This window comes from Monodon monoceros, unplaced genomic scaffold (genome assembly GCF_005190385.1).
Source record: "Monodon monoceros isolate NGI ecotype Baffin Bay Population unplaced genomic scaffold, NGI_Narwhal_1 Super_Scaffold_3, whole genome shotgun sequence".
In the NCBI taxonomy this organism is placed as follows: Eukaryota; Metazoa; Chordata; class Mammalia; order Artiodactyla; family Monodontidae; genus Monodon; species Monodon monoceros.
Window position 1 is genome coordinate 58,243,008 of NW_021703780.1, and position 22,791 is coordinate 58,265,798.

Here is a 22,791-nt window from a genome sequence, read left to right on the forward strand (position 1 = left end):
GGTGTGCGGGCTCAGTAGTTGTGGCTCACAGGCTTAGTTGCTCCGTGGCATGTGGGATCTTCCCAGACCAGTGCTTGAACCCGTGTCCCCTGCATTGACAGGCGGATTCTTAACCACTGCTCCAACAGGGCAGCCTTAATTAGTTTTTAAAGTGAGATATAATTGACATATAACATTGTATTAGTTTTAGCTGTACGACCTAATGTTTTGATATATGTTCAATTTAAAAAGTTATATCTTGTCACAGTAAGAAATCATCTTGTTTGTGCAGCATGTTTTCAGTTGCACGCACTGTTTCGGAGCAATGCTTCACACTATTTATATGCAGTTTTTTCCCATCTCATTCTGTATGTATCATTCTGAAACCGTTGTACCCTGCTTCATGGTCACAGTATCATTTGATTAGCCTGTGTTCTGGGGTATACATCCTGGCATGGAGCACATGGGATTTTCTCAGCGTGAGTCCTAGGAAATTAACTAGATCTGATAAAACATGCTGCCGGATTTCAAAGTGGATTATAGTGGGATGTTGGTATAATGTTGCCCCACTTGTATTTTTGAAGGAATCATTTAAAAGTTTCATGCAGTGTAAGAATTTTTCAAACTGGGGTGTGCTGGAGCATCCCAGGGATCTGGCATGGGAAAATCTGTGTTCAGGTTCTGGTTTCCAAGTGGACTGGATGGCATGGGGGCAAGCTGCTGCAACTCTCAGCCTAGGTTTTTTGGCTTTAAAGATAGAGCAACGGTTCCCTCACAGAAGATTGGCGATATAGTGAAAATGCTTGGTACCTGATAAGTGCTGTAAGTCGGTAAGTTTATTTCACTGGGTGTATTTGTATCTTCGTCTGGGAGAGTTACTGTTTTTTCCCTTCAGGAATAAGGCCCGTATATTGAAAATAATTTGGAAACCAGTTCTTAAAAATGCAGGGTGAATTTTGTAGAGTGTCTTGCCTGTTACATATAGGCTAAAGAACCAAGAGATACACATGAAATAATATACTTTTTCCCTCTCTTTTCAGGCAGTTACTCTCTTAACCGAATTAATTAGGGAAAACTTCAGGAACAGCAAATTAAAACAGTGCCTTTTACCAACCCTGGGGGAGCTGATCTATCTTATAGCCACCCAGGTAAGATTGTCTGGTTAACTCTGTTGTTCTTTGATGTGTTCTGACATATCATGGCGGATATCAAAATCAAAGTTTTTTAATTTTGCCCCTTTGAGCACACCTAAGGAATTTAGGAAAATTTTTACCTCTGGAGGAGAAAGGCTCTCAGTGTCTTTCTGACTCTTCTTCTATCTCTCCTTGTCTGTCTTCCCTCTCCCCCAGTGCCTCTTTTTCTTTAAAGTGTAGGAGATTCTAAGGCTGTATTTTAAAACCAGTGGACCAGAGTCCCCGAAGTACTTCCTAGGTTGCTGCCATCTTTGACTCCTTCATGCAAGAGGGTCCTGTTGGTTCTCCCAGTGTAAAAGCGCCATTATTATTTACAACACTATGTGTAAATATAGCTCTTAACATGGCATGAGAATTTGTGACTGCAGAATTTGACCTCTTATATTTGGGAATATACTGAATAGATATAGATAAATTATGAGTTATTCATTTCATGTGATGCTCTGAGTGTTTTAATGAGCACCAGTAAGTTACAAGTTAATCAAAAGTTCTCTCCTTGTACTTATGTTTTGCTTCTAGAACTTGCTTAAATGTTATATAACCTGAGTATCCTTAGTATCTAAATTGACTTTCTGGATGATCATCATTTTAAGGCAATTAACTTAATTACTATAAAACATCAGTATTTAAAATCATTTAGTTCCATGCGTAGTATTGATAGCCTGTACCGCAAATCTCACCTCCTTAGTCTTCGTTTTCATAAATGTCTTGGCTATTCCTGGCCCTTTACATGTCAGAATAAATTCTAGAATCAGATTGTCCAGTTCTGAAATCATCTTTTGAACCCTGCATTGACTCTACAGAAATACTGCTGCCTTTGTGATTTTGAGTCTCCTAATGCATGTTCGGGATTGTACTGCATCTATGAGGAAAGTATTACCACATTTATGATATGTTGTCCTTTAATGCACACAGAAATGGTGATTTCATATATTTATATTAAAAGATTTTTCATTTAAGTCATTTAAATTATTGGGTTGGCCAAAAAGTTCGTCATCTTAACAGAAAAACCCAAATGAACTTTTTGGCCAACCCAATATATTTCACTCATAAAGCTTTTGTACATTTGGCTTGGTTGAGTTTATTCTCAGGTAATTTTATATTTTGAAGAGATAACACACTCATGAAACTAGAAAACTTGGAAGTATAGAAAGGTATACAGAGAAGGGTCTCTTTTCTATTTTTGTCCCCCATCTGTGTAGTTCCCCAATAAATAACCATTACGATTACTTTCTTATATTTACAGCATTAGTTTTGCACAAATGAGTGATTAGAAATGTAGATTCTTACTTTGTCTCATTTTATATAGCAAGTAGAGCAACATTTTTCACTTAATAGTTACACAGTATTAAAAACAGTGTATGGCGATACATACGCTGGAGCTATTTCTTAATAATTAATATGGATGTCTTTCTCAGTTAGTACTTAGAGCTCCCTCCCTCCTCCTCTTGCACTGGAACATTCTCTTGTGTGCTAAGTTTTGTGAAAGACAGTTTTCCTTGCAGTTCTTCGGGGGTGGGGCTGGAGAGTTTATATTGATTTTACTCTTACCTTGGGCCCTGGAGGCCTTGACATCAAAGCTCAAATTTACCAAGTTCTGCAGGCCCTCAGAATAAAAGCAAACTTCAGTGCTCTGTTTATCCCTTCATGCTTGCAGCTAATTTGTGGCTTGATTATTCTTTGTTTTCTTGTCAGCTCTCTGAGGCATTTTAAGGATACAGAATAAAACTGCTTTCCTTAGAAGAAAGGTCAGGTATGTCAGACCACAGGAAGTGTGGTCTGCCATCTTATCATGGGTGGGAGTCTAGTCCAATTTTTTTTTGGGGGGGGGCATGTGTCCCATTTTTTTTTTTACCTTTCCCCCCAGCTTAATTGAGGTATAATTGGCATACCATAAACTGCACACGTTTAAAGATTAAAATTTGATCAGTGCTAATATATGTATACATCTGTGAAACCATCACCACAGTCAAGATAATGAAAATATCTATCGCCTCCAGAAGTTTTCTCAGCACCGTTTGTTACCCCTCCCTCCTGCCCCTCTCCCCACCCCCAGGCAACCGCTGATTGCCTTCTGTCATATAGACTAGTTTGCATTTTGTAGAGTCTTATATAAATGGAATAATGCAGAATCATATTTCTGTTTGTTTCTAAAAGTAGATCTAGAGAATCATTTCCCTTCGTTCTCACTTTAATTGGATGTAAGCTAGGCTGTTTTAATAAAGGGATGATTCTGTGGCCATGACATTTGACCACATTTTATGATAGCAAACCAGAAAAGGAAGTTATGTCCCTGGACCCACACAAATCACTAACATTTCATGAGATGAGGCTGTTTGTGGCGTTGTCACTTAGCGTATAGGTAAACCTTAACATCTCAGGTCAGTGCTGACGTAGTGAGACTGACCTGAAGTGATATATGTATACGCACACACACGTACGTACATACATGCATATCGTATATAATGTAGACACCTAAGTCCTGTCCTTTTGATTTTCTGGTAACACCCTAAGGTTATAAGCATGAGAACAGAAGACCAGACTGTGATTCTGACGAGGATATTATGAGGCAGCACATTTATAGTTTACGTATTTTTTTTCCTGACTTTTGTCAAGGATACATATCACATTGAGGCCAGGTATTCTTATATTTTGTCCTTTTTGTCCAGCCCATAATCATTTCCAGATGATCTCCTTGCTTCACTCTTGTGTCCATTGAAGTCTTCCCCAGACATCAGCCAGAGTGAGCCTGTTAAACCCATGAGACTCTGCCGTTGTCACTCCTCAGAGCCCTCCCATGCTTCCTGTCTTCCCGGTTGTCACAGCTAAATCTCCAGTTACCTTCTGGGCTCTTGTGAGCTGCCTCCCCAGTCCGCATATGACCTCTGCCCTCACGACCCTCTTACTTGTTTCCTCCTCCCAGGCGCACTGCCCTCCCCACAGTTCCCTGAAACCCTTCGTACCCTGATCCTGCCTCCACACCTTTGCATTTGCTGTTCCTCTTGCTTGCATTGTTTTCCCCCTAGATGTTTACAGTTTCTCTCTGCTCACGTGGATCCCTGCAGAGAGCCTTCTCCTGGCCCTGAGCAATGTGAGATGGAGCCTCTCTGACTACAGTCTTCCTCTAACCCCTTAGCCTGCTGTGCTTTTCTTCCTTTTTTTTTTTTTAACTAAAAAAGTTTTTTGTTGAGGTATAGTTGATGTACAATGTTGTGTTTAATTTCTGCTGTACAGCAAAGTGACTCAGTTTTTTAAATATATATATATATTCTTTTTAATATTCTTTTCCATTATGGTTTATAACAGGATATTGAATATAGTTCCCTGTGCTATACAGTAAGACCTTGTTTATCCATTGCTATGCTTTTCTTTATAGCGCTCATCACTATCTTGACTTTATTTTGTTTAATTAAAAAAAAACTTTGTCCCCCACTAAATACCATTAAGACAGAACGTTTATCTTTCTTGCTCACAGCTGTGTGGCTATTGTTTAGAAGAGTTCCTGGCACACAGTAGGTGCTTTTTTCCACTCATGAACTGCACCAAGGCCAATGGGACTGGAGGGGAATGAGCAGGAAGCAGGGCTGCAGAGACTGGCAGGGACGTGACCATGGAGGGCTCCTCGGCCAAGTCGGATGCCTGGGTCTTCATCCTGAGAGCAAGGGGAAGCCGATAAAGTTTTAAGAAGGGTAAGGGTGTCATCTGATTTAAGTGCCACAAAGATGACTCTGCTTTATAAGTGGAGAATAGATTGGAGGATGGTAAGAGAGGCTTCTGGATCCTAACGGACAGTAAGTGAAGCAGGAGCAAACTTAGGAGAGGAGTGGGCATTTCAGAAAAGAGAATGTCGATAGGGCTGAATGTCCAAGAAAGAGGACCACAGAGTCCCCTGGCTTGAGTGACACGAAAGTCACCGGTAACCCAAAAAGAGCTGTTTCGTGTATTTATTTGTTTAATGTGGAGTGAGTGAGGCCGAAGAAGTCAGACGGCAGCGTGTTGAGGATTTAGGGGGAGGTGAGGACACTTGAGGAAGTGAACGTAAAGCTTAGGATGGTTGTGGGAAAGAGCGGAGGGGCGAGGGGCTGTTGTGAGAATGGGAGACAACAGGGGGCCAGATCAAGCTGGCGGAATAGAAGGACGTGGAGCTCACCTTCTCCCACAAAGACATCAAAAATACACCTCCAGGGGACTTCCACTGCCGGGGGCACGGGTTTGATCCCTGGTCGGGGAACTAAGATCTCACATGCCACGTGGCCCAGCCAAAAAAAAAAAGAAAAACATCTACATGTAGTTCTCACAGCACATCTGAAAATGGGAGATGACAGTGAGTCTGTTCTAGTGGAAATGGAAGGGGTCCCGTGGAGATAGGGCATCGAGCACTTAGGAGAAATAAGGGATGGTCCAGACCCTAGTGACCCTGAAGAAAGCAGGGTGGGAATGGGCTTGTGAGCCCACGTGGAAGGGGTGGAGGAGCCTGTCCTGCTGTAACCACTGGGTATGAGCGGCAGCTCGCTGCAGGTGGAGGTGAGGTCGTAGTTCCTCTCTCATCACTTCCATGGTCTCCGCGGAGGAGGAAAAGTAGGTGAAGTGATGGCAGGGCCGCGGGATTGAAGTACTGTGGTCCTTTAGGAGAGGGAATTGGTCGGAGAGAGAGATGGGCCTGGAGAGTGACGTGGAAGGTCCCTGGGCTTACTGATCCTAGGTCCTTTGTGGACTCTGTGTTCTTGGTGTCACCCTTCCAAGAGCCCAGCTGTCTGAGCGCAGGCCTGGAGAAAACAAGCCACTGGCTCCCTCTAAGGTCGAGTTTCCCCGGGCCCAGGACAAGGGCACTCCAGAGGGTGAGGTCATTCAGGCCTTTGGCAAGAGTGATTAAATGATAGACCAGGAATCTAAATGGCTGTCAGGGAGGGTTGGGGATAGACTGGGGGGAAGAGAAGGGGTGGGGGAGGGGAGACGGGGAGCAGAGTCCAGTGACGTTAAGGAGGGGTTGTGGTGGACCTCTTGAATAAATGAGCTGGAAGGGAGGAAAGTTGTGTTTGGAAGTTGAATTGGGTGCTGAATTCGCGATTTTTGGGCTGGAGCAGCTCTGGATGGTAATGTCTAGATTATGACCCTATGTGCAATTCCATGATTAAGGGTACAGTTTTAATGGGTCACAATTCTCATCATGGGTATTAAATACTTTTGGATCAGTAAGGTACCAGTTCTAACATTTGGACAATCTTAAAGAAACATTCTAAGCAGAGCTGAATTTCTTCTGCTATAAAAAGATTATTGTTTTTCACCTTTCTCTGTGGCCCCTGGTTTAGTTTGTGATTTCATTTGATAGGTTCCAGGAGTGTTCTAGCGGTTATCTCTCTAATTTGGTTCTTCTGTTAAAGAATTTTTCCTGATGTCATTAAAATCAGCGTACCCGCTAATCATAATTGCTGACTTTTATTGAGCTTTGTCTTGCTGGGTAGCATCCTGAGTTTTACTAGTTCCTATGGATTATCCGGAGATATTACTCAAAGCTGTGTGCTCTGTGCTTTCAAATCGTTACAGATAATGTCATACCTTTTAGGTAGGAGTAGCTGTATCATCACCTACAGTTATCAGTGGAATGGTTTCTCTATTGACCAGGTCATACTGTCATTTCTTAGTTCTTTCCATCTAGCTACTGCTGAGGGGATCTTATCAACATCATATACAACATAATGAGAAACAGAAGAAATACCTTGTATGTACCAGGTCATAATTGTCAGGCTGTACTTTCAATAGAATGTTAAGAAGTTTTAGGTAGTTTGTATATATGAAACCGAGCCTTTTTCTTGAAAGGGTTAATATCTTTTGTGCTATTAGCTTCACTGCCTTTCCTTCCACTTCATTTTAGGAAGAAAAAAAAAAGAAGCCCCGAGAATGCTGGGCTGTTCCCTCGGCTGCATACACGGTGCTAATGAGGTGCCTTCGGGAAGGGGTAAGCCCCCTTTGTTGTCCTCTGTAGACGCTTGCAATTGTAATAACCCTTCAGGCACTGTGTGAGGATTGTAGCCTGCAGCAGTGCAGGAGCCTGTCAACCAAGCACTGTATTGCTCCTGAATTTAAGTAATGCCGACAAGCCACTGTGAGCCAGGGACCTACAGTGGATCAAGTGTAAAAACGAACTAACTCTCATTCACTTGTTTAAATGTCTTGCTTTTTAAGAGGTGATAGCAAATATAAACAACCTAACTAGTTCTCAATAACATATACTTAATCGTCCCCTCTCTTTTAAAGTTATCAATACAACAGTTTAACAGGCAAGGTGTATGCAGAGAATTTTCTGCGAACCTCAACATCCTTGTGATTATCTTGTCAGGTTGCCATTTTGTGGTTCAGAAACGGGGAAGCTGCCACTAGTATCTGTTGATTTTAATATTAAGTAGTAATTATTATGTGATGTGGGTTTTTTTTTTTTTCAGTTTATTCACATCCCTTCTCATGCTATTGTTAATGGCTGAAAACCAGCCAGCTGGCCAAACAACCAACCTGAATACGTAGCTCCTGTGTGTAATTGTGTAGAGGATTTAGTAACTGACCTAGAAGGTTGGCATTTTTCTGTTTGCTTTAAACCTTGACATTGTTTCACCCAAGGCAGAGCCATAAGCTAAAAACATTCCTTAAGGAATGAAAAAAACACATGTCAGAATAAACATCTTTCTTTTGAGTTCATTACTTCATGCGTTATATGGTAATGGAATGATGTCCCAAGTGTAGAAAAATCTCTGCAAGGTTTTCCCCTGGTGATCCAGAAAGGAGGTGTGAACACTTACCCGCCTGTAGGGTTAACTATGTAGTCAGTTGTCACTGTGGGATGTGAATGAAGCCAGTGTTCTTTACTTTATCAACAATATGAGAATTAAGTTATTTTTATCTGTAGTCAAAAGACATGTTTGGATTTATCATTCAAGGCCTCAAGCTAGGCACACCTGGGGGCACATGGATGAAGAAGGTGGAATTTCTATTCATGCACAGATCCTACCTGTTGTGGGAGCTAAGATAAAAATATAAAGTGGAATCTGTCAAGTACATTCATGCAAAAGAATAAAATACAGGAGCTCAAAGGAGAAAGGAGTCTTCTAGAAATTTTTTAAATGGTGTAAAGAAATTTTAAAAACTTTGTGTCTTTAATTTATAAAACTTAGATTAATGCCTAGTAAAAGATGATCAATTCTAATCCATGAGGTGGTATCCTTTATTAAATATATCCTCCCCACCCCCTCCTGTGTTTTCATTGAGTACATACTGTAAAGAATAGAGTTTGAGGGCTTCCCCGGTGGCACAGTGGTTGAGAGTCCGCCTGCCGATGCAGGGGACACGGGTTCGTGCCCGGTGTGGGAGGATCCCACATGCCGCGGAGCGGCTGGGCCCGTGAGCCATGGCCGCTGAGCCTGCGCGTCCGGAGCCTGTGCTCCGCAACGGGGAGGCCACAATGGTGAGAGGCCCGCGTACCGCAAAAAAAAAAAAAAAAAGAATAGTGTTTGATATACATGTGTATTGTTAACAAATAATAACTGTAAAATAGCGATGTAGCTAATGATATAGTTAATGAATATACACACTTGCCTTTTGTCTTGGTATGTATGACAAGTCTTGTATACTTTTCATTAAGAGGGAGAAAAGTCCAGAACTCTCTAATTTATGAAAATTTTATATGTTTGGAAAGCATTTAAGTGTATGCTTTGGCAGCATGTACACTAATATTGTCCCTATTAAATAAATTCAGAGGTGATCATCATTTTAACAATGGTAATAGAGATGTGAGTCAAATGCCTTTGATCTTGTTACAGATGTAAACGCTCAGGTGGAAAGAGGGGAAGTATTTAGAGTGAGAGACTTAAGGTGGAACACGCAAAAAAAAAAAAAAAAAAAGGAAGATTTGGTATAACTGTTTTAAAAAGAGTGTGGCAGTATAGAAGAAAAGGTACCCATGATGACACTGAGTCATCGTTTCAGAGTTGGGGCTGGCATTTCGGAGACCTTGAGCCGGGAGTCAGAGGATGTGGATTTCAGTCCCAGGTGTGCCACTCTTGAGTAGTTTGATACTGGCCAAGCCCTGGGGCCCCAGCTGATGTTTTGTATAAGGAAAGGTACCTGTGTTGGTTGATCTTCCACATGCTTCTGACTTGGGCCCTCTTTGACAGCTTTCCATTCCATTGCTTTGACCTACTGTAGACAATAGCAAAGAGCAGTTCTCCCCTTGGTATCATTGCTGTATTGATCTCAGGAATATTTGGCATTGAACTTAGATGGCATATGTTCTGTATGTGCATGGAATAGGGAGGCTGAGAAAGCTGGCTTTTCTTGAAGGTAGTTATTTTTATCTGGGTAGGTAGCAACCTACTGTACAGTGCGCACAGAAGCTGGAAATAGTACCTAGAGTGTTTCCACGTGTTTAGAGGAGATTAATTTATGCATTTGTATCTAATCAACCACCTTTTTTTTATAGCTTGCATAATAGTCTGTATATAATTATGGGTGCTGAACTGACACCTGGCATATGTTAAAATGTGAGGTTCAAAACATAAATGGTTGGCTTTATTATTCATTTCTGAACAATAGCTTATTAGATAATTTTGATGTAACAAAATTCTTTTAAGAGGAAATTGAATTTTCAGTTTTAGTGCTTTTTAAAAAAGAAAACTATTGGTAAATTGCTTGTATTTAATTAGGAAAAGATGGGGCTTGAATTAGAATGTATAGAGGTGTTAGCCATTATATGTATTACCTTTGAAGTGTTTTTAGACACTAGTTAACGAAAATGAGAGAGAAGTTAAAATTCTTGATACTGGATAAAAGTGAAAATGTACAGCTGTATTTTCTGTTTTTGTAACTGTCACAGTTTAAGTTTAATCTTCCTAATAAAGAATGTGTGTGCCATCAACATTGGGTTCTCTGCGGGTACGCACAGTTCTCCTCGCCTTTATGTAGTGAAAGTGAGCAACACGTATGTGGAATAGGAATGATGCAGGGTTTCTTGTGTTTTTCCTTTTAATATCACTATTCATAGTATTTGGAATGCTGTTATTAGTAGGACGCAATACTAAGTATGGAGTTACCTAATGTGTCTTGAAGCAAACCTTTGAGAATGGCACAAAGAAGCGATCCTGAGTTTGCACTGAGTAGGGAGTAGACCAGCTTCCAGAGACTTGGTGGGGTAAGAGGCACAAAGTATGGTATGTTCACTGCTAGGGTGAGGTTTATACCTCCTCTTCTCCTGCAGCAGATAATCTTCAGGGGGAAGCTCCACAGGGTTCTACGATTTATATTGGTTCGGTTTCTCTGTAAGTTTTCATGTTCCTTTAACTGTTTTATCCCATTACATGCTTTGTAAACTTAACAAATTCTACACCTCTTTTGTTTCTTTCTCATTTAATACCTGCTTTTATGTTTTTTCTATTTATCTTTTTATTATCTAATGGTATTGTGTTTAGAGGGAGTGGTATATGTATGATTTTAAATCTTTGGTATTTGTGGATACTTCTCTCATGACTCAGTATGTATATGTACTTAGGGGGAAAGAAAGGTGAATTCTGCCATTGTTGGGTGATGTGCTTTTTTTCTTATAGTAGCTCAAGCTTGTTAATGTGATAGATAGATATAGATATAAATCTATGTTCATGCTGATTGTTTTTTGTCTTTTTTATCAGAGATAGGGATTTAAATTGTTTTTCAGCTTTATTGAGGTATGATTGACATAAAATTGTAAGATATTTGAAGTGTACAAAGTGATGATTTGATATATGCATACATTGTGAAAGGATTCCCCCACTGAGCTAACACATCAGTCGTCTCATATTTTGTCCCGTTAATCTTTTTTTGGGGTTGGGGTGAGAACATTTAAATTCTTCTCTTTTAGCAAATTTCAATTATACTATATTGTGTTATCAACTAGAGTCACATTGTTTTACATTAGATCCCCAGACTTTATTCATCTTACAGGTGAAAATTTGTACCTTTTTACCAACGTGTCCCTATTTTCCTCACTTTAACCTTTGTTTTTTTTTTTTTTAAGAATGTCCCTTTTCTTTCTTTCTTAAATTTACTTTTTAATATTTATTTATTTATTTTTACTTTTGGCTGCATTGGGTCTTTGTTGCTGTGTATGGACTTTCTCTAGTTGCGGCCAGCGGGGGCTAACCTTTGTTGTGGTGCTAGGACTTCTCATTGTGGTGTTAGGGCTTCTCATCGTGGTGGCTCCTCTTGTTGTGGAGCACAGGCTCTAGGCGCGTTGGCTTCAGTAGTTGTGTCTCGTGGGCTCTAGAGCGCAGGTTCAGTAGTTGTGGCACATGGGCTTAGTTGCTCCGTGGCATGTGGGATCTTCCGAGACCAGGGCTTGAACCCGTGTCCCCTGGTGGATTCTTAACCACTGTGCCACCAGGGAAGTCCCTTACCTTTGTTTTTTTTGTTTGTTTGTTTTTTGCGGTACGCGGGCCTCTCGCCGCTGCGGCCTCTCCCGTTGCGGAGCACAGGCTCCGGACGCGCAGGCTCAGCAGCCACGGCCCACGGGCCCAGCCGCTCCGCGGCACGTGGGATCCTCCCGGACCGGGGCACGAACCCGCGTCCCCTGCATCGGCAGGCGGACTCTCAACCACTGCGCCACCAGGGAAGCCCTTTACCTTTGTTTTTGAAGGGTGTTATTGTTGGATATAGATTTATAGGTTGACAGTTATCTTTTTTCTTTTGGTACTTTAAAGATTGTTCCGCTGTTTTCTGGTTTGCATTGTTTCTGATGAGAAGTCTCCTGTCATCCTTATTTTTGTTAGGTTATGTGTTAGATAATCTCTACATAATGTGTCTTTTTACTCTAGCTGCTTTTACAGATTTCTTCTTATTGCTGGTTTTTAGCAGTTCGATGATGATGTACCTTGGTGTGAGTTTTCTTTTTTCTACTTGAGGTTCATTGAGTTTCTTAGAGTGTGAATTATTAATTTTCATAAATTTGAAAAAATTTCAGCCAGTAGTTCTTCAAACAAATATTTTTTCTGCCTCCCTCTGCCCCCTTTTGGGATTCTCATTGCACATACATAACCAGGTTGTTTGAAGTTGTCCCACAGTTCACTGATGTTCCAATGCTTTTTTCTTTTTTACCCAGTCTTATTTCTTTCTGTGTTTATTTTGGATAGTTGTTTCTTTTTTTTATCTTTCTTCTTCTTTTTTTTTTTTTTTGCTGAGTGTTGTGTCTTCACTAATCTTCACTAATCATTGAGTCTGCAGAGTCTAATATGTTAATCCATTTCAGTGTATTTTTCATATAAGACATTATAATCTCTAGCCCTTGGATTTAGGTCATTTAAAATTTTCTATTTCTTTCCTTATGCTTCTTTCTTCTTTCTTTCTTCTTGAGTGTATGGACTGTATTTATAGTAGCCATTTAAATACTTTTTTCTTATTCTGTCACCTGTGTCATTTCCCTTAATTAAATTTTCTTTGTATGAGTCATATTTTCCTACTTTTTAGTGTGTGTGAATTTAATTGGATGTCAGACGTCATGATTTTTATGTTGGGCACTTTTGTTTCTTTATAGCCTTTTAAGTACTTTTGTGCTTTTTCTTGGACTCATTTAAGTTACCTGGAAACAGCTTGATCCTTTTTGAGACTTTTAAGCATTCTTAGAACAATCCAGAACAGCCTTTAGTCTAAGGGTTAATTTGGTCACACCACTGGTGCAGTCTCTTTCTTCGGGCTTTCCTTGATGCCCTGTATTTAGGTGGTCTTTAGCTTATTGGTACACTAGTCATTTCCAGCCCTGAGTAATTTCTAAAGATTGTTCTGCATACTCCTTATGATTTTAAAATTATCTTCCAGTTTTTATGTTATGCTGTAAGCTATAATTGTGTATTTTCCAGATTATTTCAGCCTTTTTATTGAAATACGTGGAGAATTATGTTATGCTAGGTTTAGTGATTAACCAAATGTAATAGTTTTATAATAGCCTGAAAAAATGACCACACCTCCTAAAACACCTAACACGTCCAGGGGCGCTCTTGGTATTAGGGCTTTATTTATAAAGCAGTGATTATGAAGAAATGATGTGTATATATTTCTCATCCTAAATAATACCTATTTAATTTTCTCATTGTTTTCTACTCCTTCTCTCTCTCTAGGAAGAACGTGTTGTGAATCACATGGCAGCAAAGATTATTGAAAATGTCTGCACTACCTTTTCTGCTCAGGCCCAGGGCTTTATTACAGGAGAAACTGGGCCTGTTTTATGGTACCTATTCAAACATTCTACCATTGATTCTCTTAGGATAACTGCAATATCGGTAAGATGGAGCATCTTTTGGGGATATATTTGCATGTATTTAAATACCAAGCTTGAAGAACTGTGCTAGATACAGAGTAAATTTCATTGGATAGGTAGAAATCTCAGAGTAACAGTTGGTGAGAACAGTAATTTGATTTTCTCCTGAAGCAGGAGGACTGTCAGGAAATTCCAGTAGGATCTTGTGTGACCATGAATTACAGTTTCAAAAACTATTTGGAGGTGATAGTGGAAAACCATGGCAGTGGTTAGGGTGCAGGATTTGGTTTGGTATATTTCTAGTGTCCCTTGACTTTTCCTGTTAGCTCCCTCTTTCACACTTAACGTTAAATGGGTTTATCATGTGGTTCAAATGAATTCATATTAATGTTCAAGCATCTGTGATTTTGCAGTTTCTGTATTTTGATTGGTTGTCTACTGCTTTGCTTCCATGGTTATAATGACTTGATGTAAAGGATAATTATGTATGAAGATGTGTTAACCTGGTTGTATCAATTTAATAGTCGGTTGAACAGACACAGGCCTTTCTCATATGATTTATTTATATATTCTTTTTGATCACCAGTCTTATCTGGACTCTCAACGTTATCTGGTACCCTCCCTGTATTTCTCTAGTCTCCTCATTCTTGTGCTTCTCACTGTGCCAATTTCAGACCTTATCCTCTTTCCTTAACCCTCCAATCCCATGTTTTCCCTCCTGCCTCCTCAGTAAATGGCTTCCCCCTCAGTAAATACTTCCCAGAGAAAAATGGAGACATCCAGCGGGAATTATCCCAGTGTCTTTCTTACACATCTTTGGACCTATTTGCATCCACAACTATCCTGCCTCAGTTCTTTCTCTCCTGTTACAGCTGACCAACTGTCCCTTCTCCTGTCAGAGACAAACATGTCCATGATTCTTCTATCTCTTCTTTTTTTGAGAATCTCAACTCAAATGGTTATTTTTGCTCTTTCCTAAATCTTTACCCTCTCCTTGTGTACTAGATCTTTCTAATCAGTGTTCAGGTATTCTTTACCACATTAAAAATAAAAAGACACACATAAAAACATATCCAGAGTTTCTTAGGAGGTACCTCCATCCCTCCTCCCCCTCTCCCCCGCACCCCACCCCAGCCATACTTCTTTAAAGGGTTATTGCCACAAGCTTGCTCCTTTCTGGCCTGTTTTCTCTTCAACCCTATCTGGTATCTGTCCTAAAAACACTAGTGAACTTTCTCAAGCCATCTTTGAGTCACATCTTAAGGCATTCGTTTTAATCCTGGGCCTTTAATAAAAAAAAACCTTGCTTTAATTGGGTTTGTATTACCATTTTCATTTTTATGCTCAGCATGATTTCTTTTCTTGGCAGAGATTTTTTTCCACTTGTTCCCACCAAACTCTCATACCTTCTAGCTCTTTCTTCGTTTGACACATTAAGCTTCACTCTTTGATCTTGGGCTTTTTATATTTTGTTCTTAGTGTTCATCTAATTTATTAATTTTTCACTGTAATTTTTCCGATTTCCTCCAAATTGTCTCTTCTTTTCTGCTCCAGGATCATGTTCAGTATCATATGTTATATATTCTTTTCATATTTCTTTAGTCTCCTTCAGTTTGAAACAATTCCCCAGTATTTCTGGGAACTTCATGTCATTTACAGGTTTAAAGGACACAGGGCTTGTATTTTGTAGGGCAAGGCTCGACTTGGGTCTATATAGTGTTTTCCCATTAAACCTCCTTAACATCACTGAGGACCCTTACCTGTAGCATATGCCTCTGTGATCGTTGCCATATGATGACCATCTGTTTCATTCCTTTTATATCAGAGATTGGCAAATACTTTCTATAAAGGGCCAGATGATATGTATCTTGAGCTTTGATGGCCACATATGGTCTGTGTTCCATATTTGTTTGTTTTCTTTAACACTTTAAAAATGTAAAAACCATTGTACATTGTTCTCATGAGCTGTACAAAATCAGGCCTTTGGTATTGGTTGGAATTCTATTTTAAAGAAGCTCTTTCCCTTCTCCCACACGTATGTGTGTATTTATATCCTTATGATCATGGATACCTTTTTTTTTTTTTTTTTTTTTTTTTTTTTTTTTGTGGTACGCGGGCCTCTCACTGCTGTGGCCTCTACCGTTGCGGAGCACAGGCTCCGGATGCGCAGGCTCAGCGGCCATGGCTTACGGGCCCAGCCACTCGGCGGCATGTGGGATCTTCCCGGACTGGGGCATGAACCCGTGTCCCCTGCATCGGCAGGCAGACTCCCAACCACTGCACCACCAGGGAAGCCCCATGGATACCTATTTTATTCAAAGAATTGTAATGTGATACTACTATTACCACTATTATTATTTATTGTTTGGATGCTCAGATCATCCTAGAAGCCTTACAAGCTGGCTTTTGTGTCCCATTGACCTATTTCTTTTTTTTTTAAATAAATTTATTTATTTATTTTATTTTTGCTGCATTGGGTCTTCGTTGCTGTGCGCGGGGTTTCTCTAGTTGCAGCCAGCAGGGGCTACTCTTCATTGTGGTGCGCAGGCTTCTTATTGAGGTGGCTTCACTTGTTGTGGAGCATGGGCTCTGGGCACACAGGCTTCAGTAGTTGTGGCGTACAGGCTCAGCAGTTGTGGCACATGGGCTTAGTTGCTCCACGGCATGTGAGATCTTCCTGCACCAGGGCTCGAACCCGTGTTCTCTTCATTGGCAGGTGGATTTTTAACCACTGTGCCACCAGGGAAGCCCCCATTGACCTATTTCTATCATTGATCACTTCCTTACTTTCTGACACCATGCAGTTTCTGGGCTACTTTTGTACTTGCTCTGCCAGCCCTGGAACCAATCATTTCCCCAAGGGACCTTTGGTATTTAGAAACCACGATCAGAGTGCTGTGCTTATTGCTATGGGGTGTTATTGTTTTCAGGCCTTCTTAGTATTCAGAGCTAGAAAAAAGTATATGTACTCATAATACACACGCATATAGAATTGTTCTTATATCTATCATTGTGGGTATTTGGAACAAAACTCATGCATTCATATTGACACTTCCAATTTGAATCCCATACTTAGGATTCTTTTCAGCCTTCCCATTTTCTGTGTTTGTAAATCTAATCTCATGCAGAAACCTGGTTTCAGTTATTCTCAGTATATTTACTGATCTGTTCAATCAGTTAATTTATTCATTCAGCATAACAGACTCCATCCACTCTGGCCGCTGCCTCTATGTCATTCCCTTTCTCCCGTGTCACTGCCGAGTGTGTCCTGAGCCACTTGTGCTCAGTGCTCCCATTCCCCTCTGACCTCTTTCCTCAGAATCTGATGTATTGCCCTTGGGAGGGGAAGGTAAGGGAAGATAGACTAAGGAAAACAAAGGGTTAGGTATCATTTTTGATGCTTTATCTTCCCTAATTCCTTCCCCTTAGCTGTTTACATCCAGCCAGTCGACCTGTACTCTGACTCTAATTCATAGATACTGCTCAGATCTGTCTGCCTCTCTCTGCAGCTCTGCTGCTGCCTCCATAATCCAGGCCACCACCATCTCTCACTGAGACCAGTGGAGTGGCCTTAACTGGTCTCCCACGGCCAGTTTGCTGCTCCACTAGTTCCATTTTCCATACAGGGTGAACTTCATAAAATCACATCTCCTCTTCTTACTGCTCTGCTAAAACTTTTCAGCATCTTAAAATTTTTTTTTAAAGGACGATAATACTAGATAAATACTACAGAGTACTAGGTAGAAGTTAAGAATTGGCAAGTGCTTTGAGTTTCAGGATAAAATTTAATGTTTAAAGCAATTAGCACATTTTGTGGGGTAAATTAGTTATGCTAGCTTATTTTACTATAATCCCTTATAGATTGTAAACTCCTGGAAAGCCAGGACTGTGTTTTGTTCATCTTTCTATCAGTTTGAAGCCAGGTCTTTGGTTGCAGGTTTGGACTTTCCCTGCAAAGGTTGATATGGAGCCTCTTGTCTCACGTCATGAGTGGAGGGCAGGAGGTTGATAACATTAAACGTTCTTCTTTACTTGGGCTACAAGGGGAAATAGGCCACAGAGGTCCTGCTAATAATAGAATGGGGAATACAGTATGAGATCATTGTTTGGGGATCCTAAAACAAAGTTATTCTAACATCATAATCTTAAGAAAATTTCACCTGCCTTAAGAAGATTCATTAAAGGTTGAGGATATAGAAACTGAAAATACGCATCCTGACGACACTTTACACAGATTCCTAGAGGGATGACAGTTGAATTTTCCCCAGCACGTCCTACAGAGCTGAACTTCTTTTTTGGTTTCTTTTCCGATAACAACCTCTCAGGAATGTGCTCTGGAGGTTAACGTACCCATTTAGTGATAAAGATCAGAATTCTTCACATGACTTTCAAGATGTTGGGTGATTTTTGCCTCTGCCTACCTCTTTTGTCACATCTCCTAACACTCATTCCCTCACTTACTGTGCTTCAATGACACACATGTTCTGATATTTTCAAGAATTTCCAAGCACTCTTCGGCCTCAGGACTTTTCCCCTTGCTATTCCCTGTGCCCAGGATGCCTTCCTCCGGCTTTTCACATGGCCGATTCTTCATCTTCTAGTTCTCAGCTTAAATGTTACCTCTTTCATCAGGATGTTTCTTGCCCCTCGTGTCTCTTTGTATTTTCTGTCATAGCAGTCAACACAGCTGTATTTATGCAACCTATGTATGCACATCATCATACATTCTGTTAGGAGGTCAGTTCTAGGAAGGCAGGGACCCTGTTGCCGTTGTTCCCTCCTGAACACGTGTGGTAGGTGCCCGGTGGATATCCGTTGACTTGATGGCTGCAAGAGCAAGGCTGGAGGATGGTGTCATCAGTGCTGAGTCACCATCTTGCTCCTTGTTCCGCGTGTTAACAGTCTGTGCCTCCTGCCCGTGTCACTGATTTTCTGACCCGTTTCTCCTCGTCATCTCTTGGCCCCATAGAGTCCCCCTGGACCAGTGTGATGCAGATGAGCAGCATTAACATCACCTGGGAACTTGTTAGAAACACAGGTTTCTGGACCCTGACCCAGACCTGCTGACTCAGAATCTCTGCAGGGAGAGGCCCAGTAATCTGCATTCTGACAAGCCTCCAGGTGCTTCTGATGCCTGCTGAAGTTCGAGAACCAGTGCCCTAGACCTTGGAGCTCTTGAAGAACACTGGCCTGGCTTGGAGTGAAAGATGGCTAATTAATCCTTCCCGCTCAGGAGTGGTGGCATCCATTGCTTAGGGATTAGTTGTTGAAGGGAGCGGACCTGACTTGGGAAGTGTATTGAATGCATAAAAGGGTTCCTAGAATTATTAGGATTACAGGGAATCTCTGTATGAGCCACAGTGGGAACGAGAGAAACTTTTAGAGTTAGATTGAGTAGAATGGCTCCTATGAGGGAGGTTACTGGGCTAATTAGAATTACTGAAGTGCTGAGAGGAAAGGTGACAAAGTGAAGAGTTTTTTGGGGCAGTGGTTCTCGCTGGGGTTGGAGGGGAGCTTTTCAACAACACTGACTGCTTCCTCCTCTCTCTCCGCCCCCTGCCCCTGTTCTGATGTGTCTTAAGATCTCAGAGGTCAGGTGAGAGTGTGTCTAGTTTGAAAAAGTTCCCAATGTAATTTTCATATGACATGAAAAAATCATTCAAAAGACAGAAAAGAAATGGTTCTTAGACTTATTCCATGGTGACTGTGTTCATGTTTCTAATAGATATGCCGCCTTCAGTTTTGAATTAATCTCTTTCTTAGACATTGCTTTTAATAAATAGATGGTCACAGATTCTGGAGGTAACACAATGTCCTTTTGGAGGCAAATTTTGAAGTGAATTTTGAACTGGAAGTGTACTTTCCAGTTTTAAAATGTAGTCTCAAGCTCTATTTTATTAAGTAAATATTTCAAAACCTAATCACTGAAGATCTATGTTGAGATTTGATTTTTTTTTGGATTTGGAAAATACAAGCCCTCATGTGCTCTTAAGCTTCTGTGAGCTTTCAACTGTGTTTGATATCCAGAAGTGACGGGTTAAAAGTTATTTGCTGCATGAGCTCTTCAAAATGGAAGGTAGGTTAGGCTTTTGAGCAGCTTTCTGTAGAGGAGAACTTCCAGTTGCCCTCATATTGCTTTGAATACACTTAGAAGCAGTCTGGACAAATCTTGTATCAAGAAACATCCCCATTATGATTGCGTAGGGATTTTATGTCAATAGGAAGTCAGTTTTGCTGTGAAAGCCTCTCTAAGAATTGTTACAGTGCTAATGAGACTTACTGTTCATTGTCTCGAAGCCAGTTTAAGGGAGACCCCTAAATATCCTTGAAAAATTCTAATCGTAGCATGATCTTTAGGGGCTCTATTTAGACTGCTCTTATTTTTTTTTAACCCAGGGATTGAATAATCTTTGAAATAATACTGACTGAAATAATGAAATAAATCTGTTTTCTTAATTGAAATATAATTGATTTACAATGTTATTAGTTTTAGGTGTACAGCATAGTGGTTCAGTATTTTTACAGATGATACTCCATTAAATGCTATTACAAGATAATGCTATCATTTCCTGTGCTATATTCTGTATCCTTGTTGCTTATCTATTTTATACATAAGTTTGTATCTCTTAATCCCATATCCATGACTTGCCCCTTCCCCTTTTTCTCTCCCCTCTGGTAACCACTAGTTTGTTTTCAGTATCTGTGAGTCTGTTTCTGTTTTCCTATACACATTTGTTTGTATTACTTTTAAAAATTCCACGTGTAAGTCATATCATACAGTGTTTGTCTTTGATTTATTTCACTAAGCATAATATTCTCTAGGTCCATCCACATTGCTGCAAATGGCAGAGTTTCCTTCTTTTTTATGGCTGAGTAGTATTCCATTGTGTATATGTACTACATATTCTTTATCCACTCATCTGTTGTTTAGGTTTCTTTCATATCTTGGGTATTATAAATAGTGGTGCTGTGAACATTGGGGTGCATCTATGTTTTCGAATTAGTGTTCTCATTTTTTTCTAGATATATACCCAGTAGTGGAGTTCCTGAGTCATGTGGTAGTCCTATTTTTAGAGTTTTGAGGAACATCCATAGTGGATGCACCAATTTACATTTCCACCAATAATATACAAGGGTTCCCTTTTCTCTGCATCTTCTCCAACATTTGTTATTTGTAGACCTTTTTTTAAAATTATTTCTTTGGCTGCGTTGGGTCTTCGTTGCTGCGCACAGGCTTTCTCTAGTTGTGGCGAGTGGGGCCTACTGTTTGTTGAGGTGTGCAGACTTCTCATCGCGGTGGCTTCTTTTGTTGTGGAGCATGGGCTCTAGGGTGCGCGGGCCTCAGTATTTGTGGTACGCAGGCTCAGTAGCTGTGGCCTGAGGGCTCTAGAGCGCAGGCTCAGTAGTTGTGGCGCACGGGCTTAGTTGCTCCATGGCATGTGGGATCTTCCTGGACCAGGGCTCGAACCCATGTCCCCTGCATTGGCAGGCGGATTCTTAATCACTGTGCCACCAGGGAAGTCCCTGTACACATTTTGATGATAGACATTCTGACAGGTGTGAGGCCACCATTAGCCTGGTACCAAAATCAGACAAAGACACTACAAAAAATAACAGGCCAATATCTTTGATGAATATAGGTGCAGAAATTCTCGGCAAAATATTCGCAGAACAAACCAACAGTATGAAAAAAGGATCATACACCATAATCAAGTTGGATTTATTCTAGGGATGCAAGGATGGTTCAACATTTGCACATCAATCAGTAAGGTGCACCACATTAACAAAAGGAAGAATAAAAATCACACGATAATCTCAGTGGATGCAGAAAAACCATTTGACAAAATTCAACATCCCTTCATGCTAAAAACTTTCATTAAAGTGGGTATAGAGGGAACATATCTCGACATTATAAAGGCCATTTATGACAAATTCACACTGCCATTATACTCAGTGGTGAAAAGCTGAAAGCTTTTCCTCTAAATTCAGAAATAAGACAAGGATGTTCACTCTCAACACCTCTATTTAACACTGTATTGGAGGTCCTAGCCATAGCAGTCAGGCAAGAAAAATAAATAAAAGGCATCATCTAAATTGGAAGGGAAGAAGTAAATTGTCACTATTTGCAGGTGACATGATACTTTACATAGAAAAACCTAAAGTCTTCACCAAAAAAACTGTTAGCAGTAATAAGTGAACTCAGTAAAGATTCAGGATACAAGATTAATATACAGAAATTTGTTGCTTCTCTATACACTAATAATGAACTATCAGAAGGAGAAATTAAAAAAAAATCACATCAAGGGACTTCCTTGGTTGTCTAGTGGTTGAGACTCCAAACTTCCACTGCAGCAGATGCAGGTTTGATCCCTGGTTGGGGAACTAAGATCCTGCATGTCATGTGGCCAAAAAATTAAAAAATAAAATAAAATCACATCAAAAATACTAAAATACCTAGGAATAAACTTAACCACGGAGGTGAAAGACCTATACTCTGAAAAGTATAAACACTGATGAAGGAAATTTAAGATGATTCAAAGAAATGGAAAGGTATCCCATGCTCTTGGATTGGAAGAATTAATATCAAAATGACCATACTGTCTAAAGCAATCTATTAGATTTAATGCAATTCCTATCAAAATACAACATTTTTCAGAGAATTAGAACAAATAATTCTAAAATTTGTGTGGAACCACAAAAGATCCCTAATTGCCAAAGCAATCTTGAGAAAAAGGAATGAAGCTGGTGTCACCACACTCCCAGGCTTCAGACTATACTACAGAGCTACAGTAATCAAAACAGTACGGTGGGCTTCCCTGGTGGCGCAGTGGTTGAGAGTCCACCTGCCAATGCAGGGGACACGGGTTTGTGCCCCGGTCCGAGAAGATCCCACATGCTGCAGAGCGGCTGGGCCCGTGAGCCATGGCTGCTGAGCCTGCGCGTCTGGAGCCTGTGCTCTGCAACGAGAGAGGCCACAACAGTGAGAGGCCTGTGTACCGCAAAAACAAAACAAAACAAAACAAAAAAACCAGTATGGTACTGGCACAAAAACAGATCAGTGGAACAGAATAGAGAGCCTGGAAATAAACCTATGCACCTATGGTCAATCAATCTTCAACAAAGGAGGTAAGAATATACAATGGGGAAAAGACAGTCTCTTCAATAGATGGGTCTTCATTTTCCCTTCTTTACTACCTTCTCTGTCCTTCACCTGAGAGATGCACCAGACAAATTTCCCTTCCGAGAACCTGCTCTGCTCTTCATGTCTCCGTGTGAATACGTGTCCTCTTCTCTCTGACTAGAATTTTCTTTACTTACTTTTTCACCTTACTTTCCCACTCACCTTCAAAAACC

The 22,791-nt window shown here is 40.5% G+C and overlaps 1 protein-coding gene across 9 annotated transcripts in view; it reads left to right on the top strand.

Moving 5' to 3' along the window:
- ULK4 (unc-51 like kinase 4) overlaps window positions 1–22,791 on the top strand; it is a 512,654-nt gene that overhangs the window by 88,726 nt on the left and 401,137 nt on the right. For all 9 annotated transcript variants that reach the window (XR_003796601.1, XM_029242047.1, XM_029242045.1 and 6 more), the window contains 3 exons: window positions 1,020–1,127; window positions 7,045–7,128; window positions 13,298–13,459. Coding sequence is in view for 8 of the 9 variants with exons in the window: in XM_029242047.1 (XP_029097880.1) it covers window positions 1,020–1,127; window positions 7,045–7,128; window positions 13,298–13,459 (354 nt within the window). In the remaining variant the exon portion in view is untranslated. The remainder of the gene's footprint in view (window positions 1–1,019; window positions 1,128–7,044; window positions 7,129–13,297; window positions 13,460–22,791) is intronic.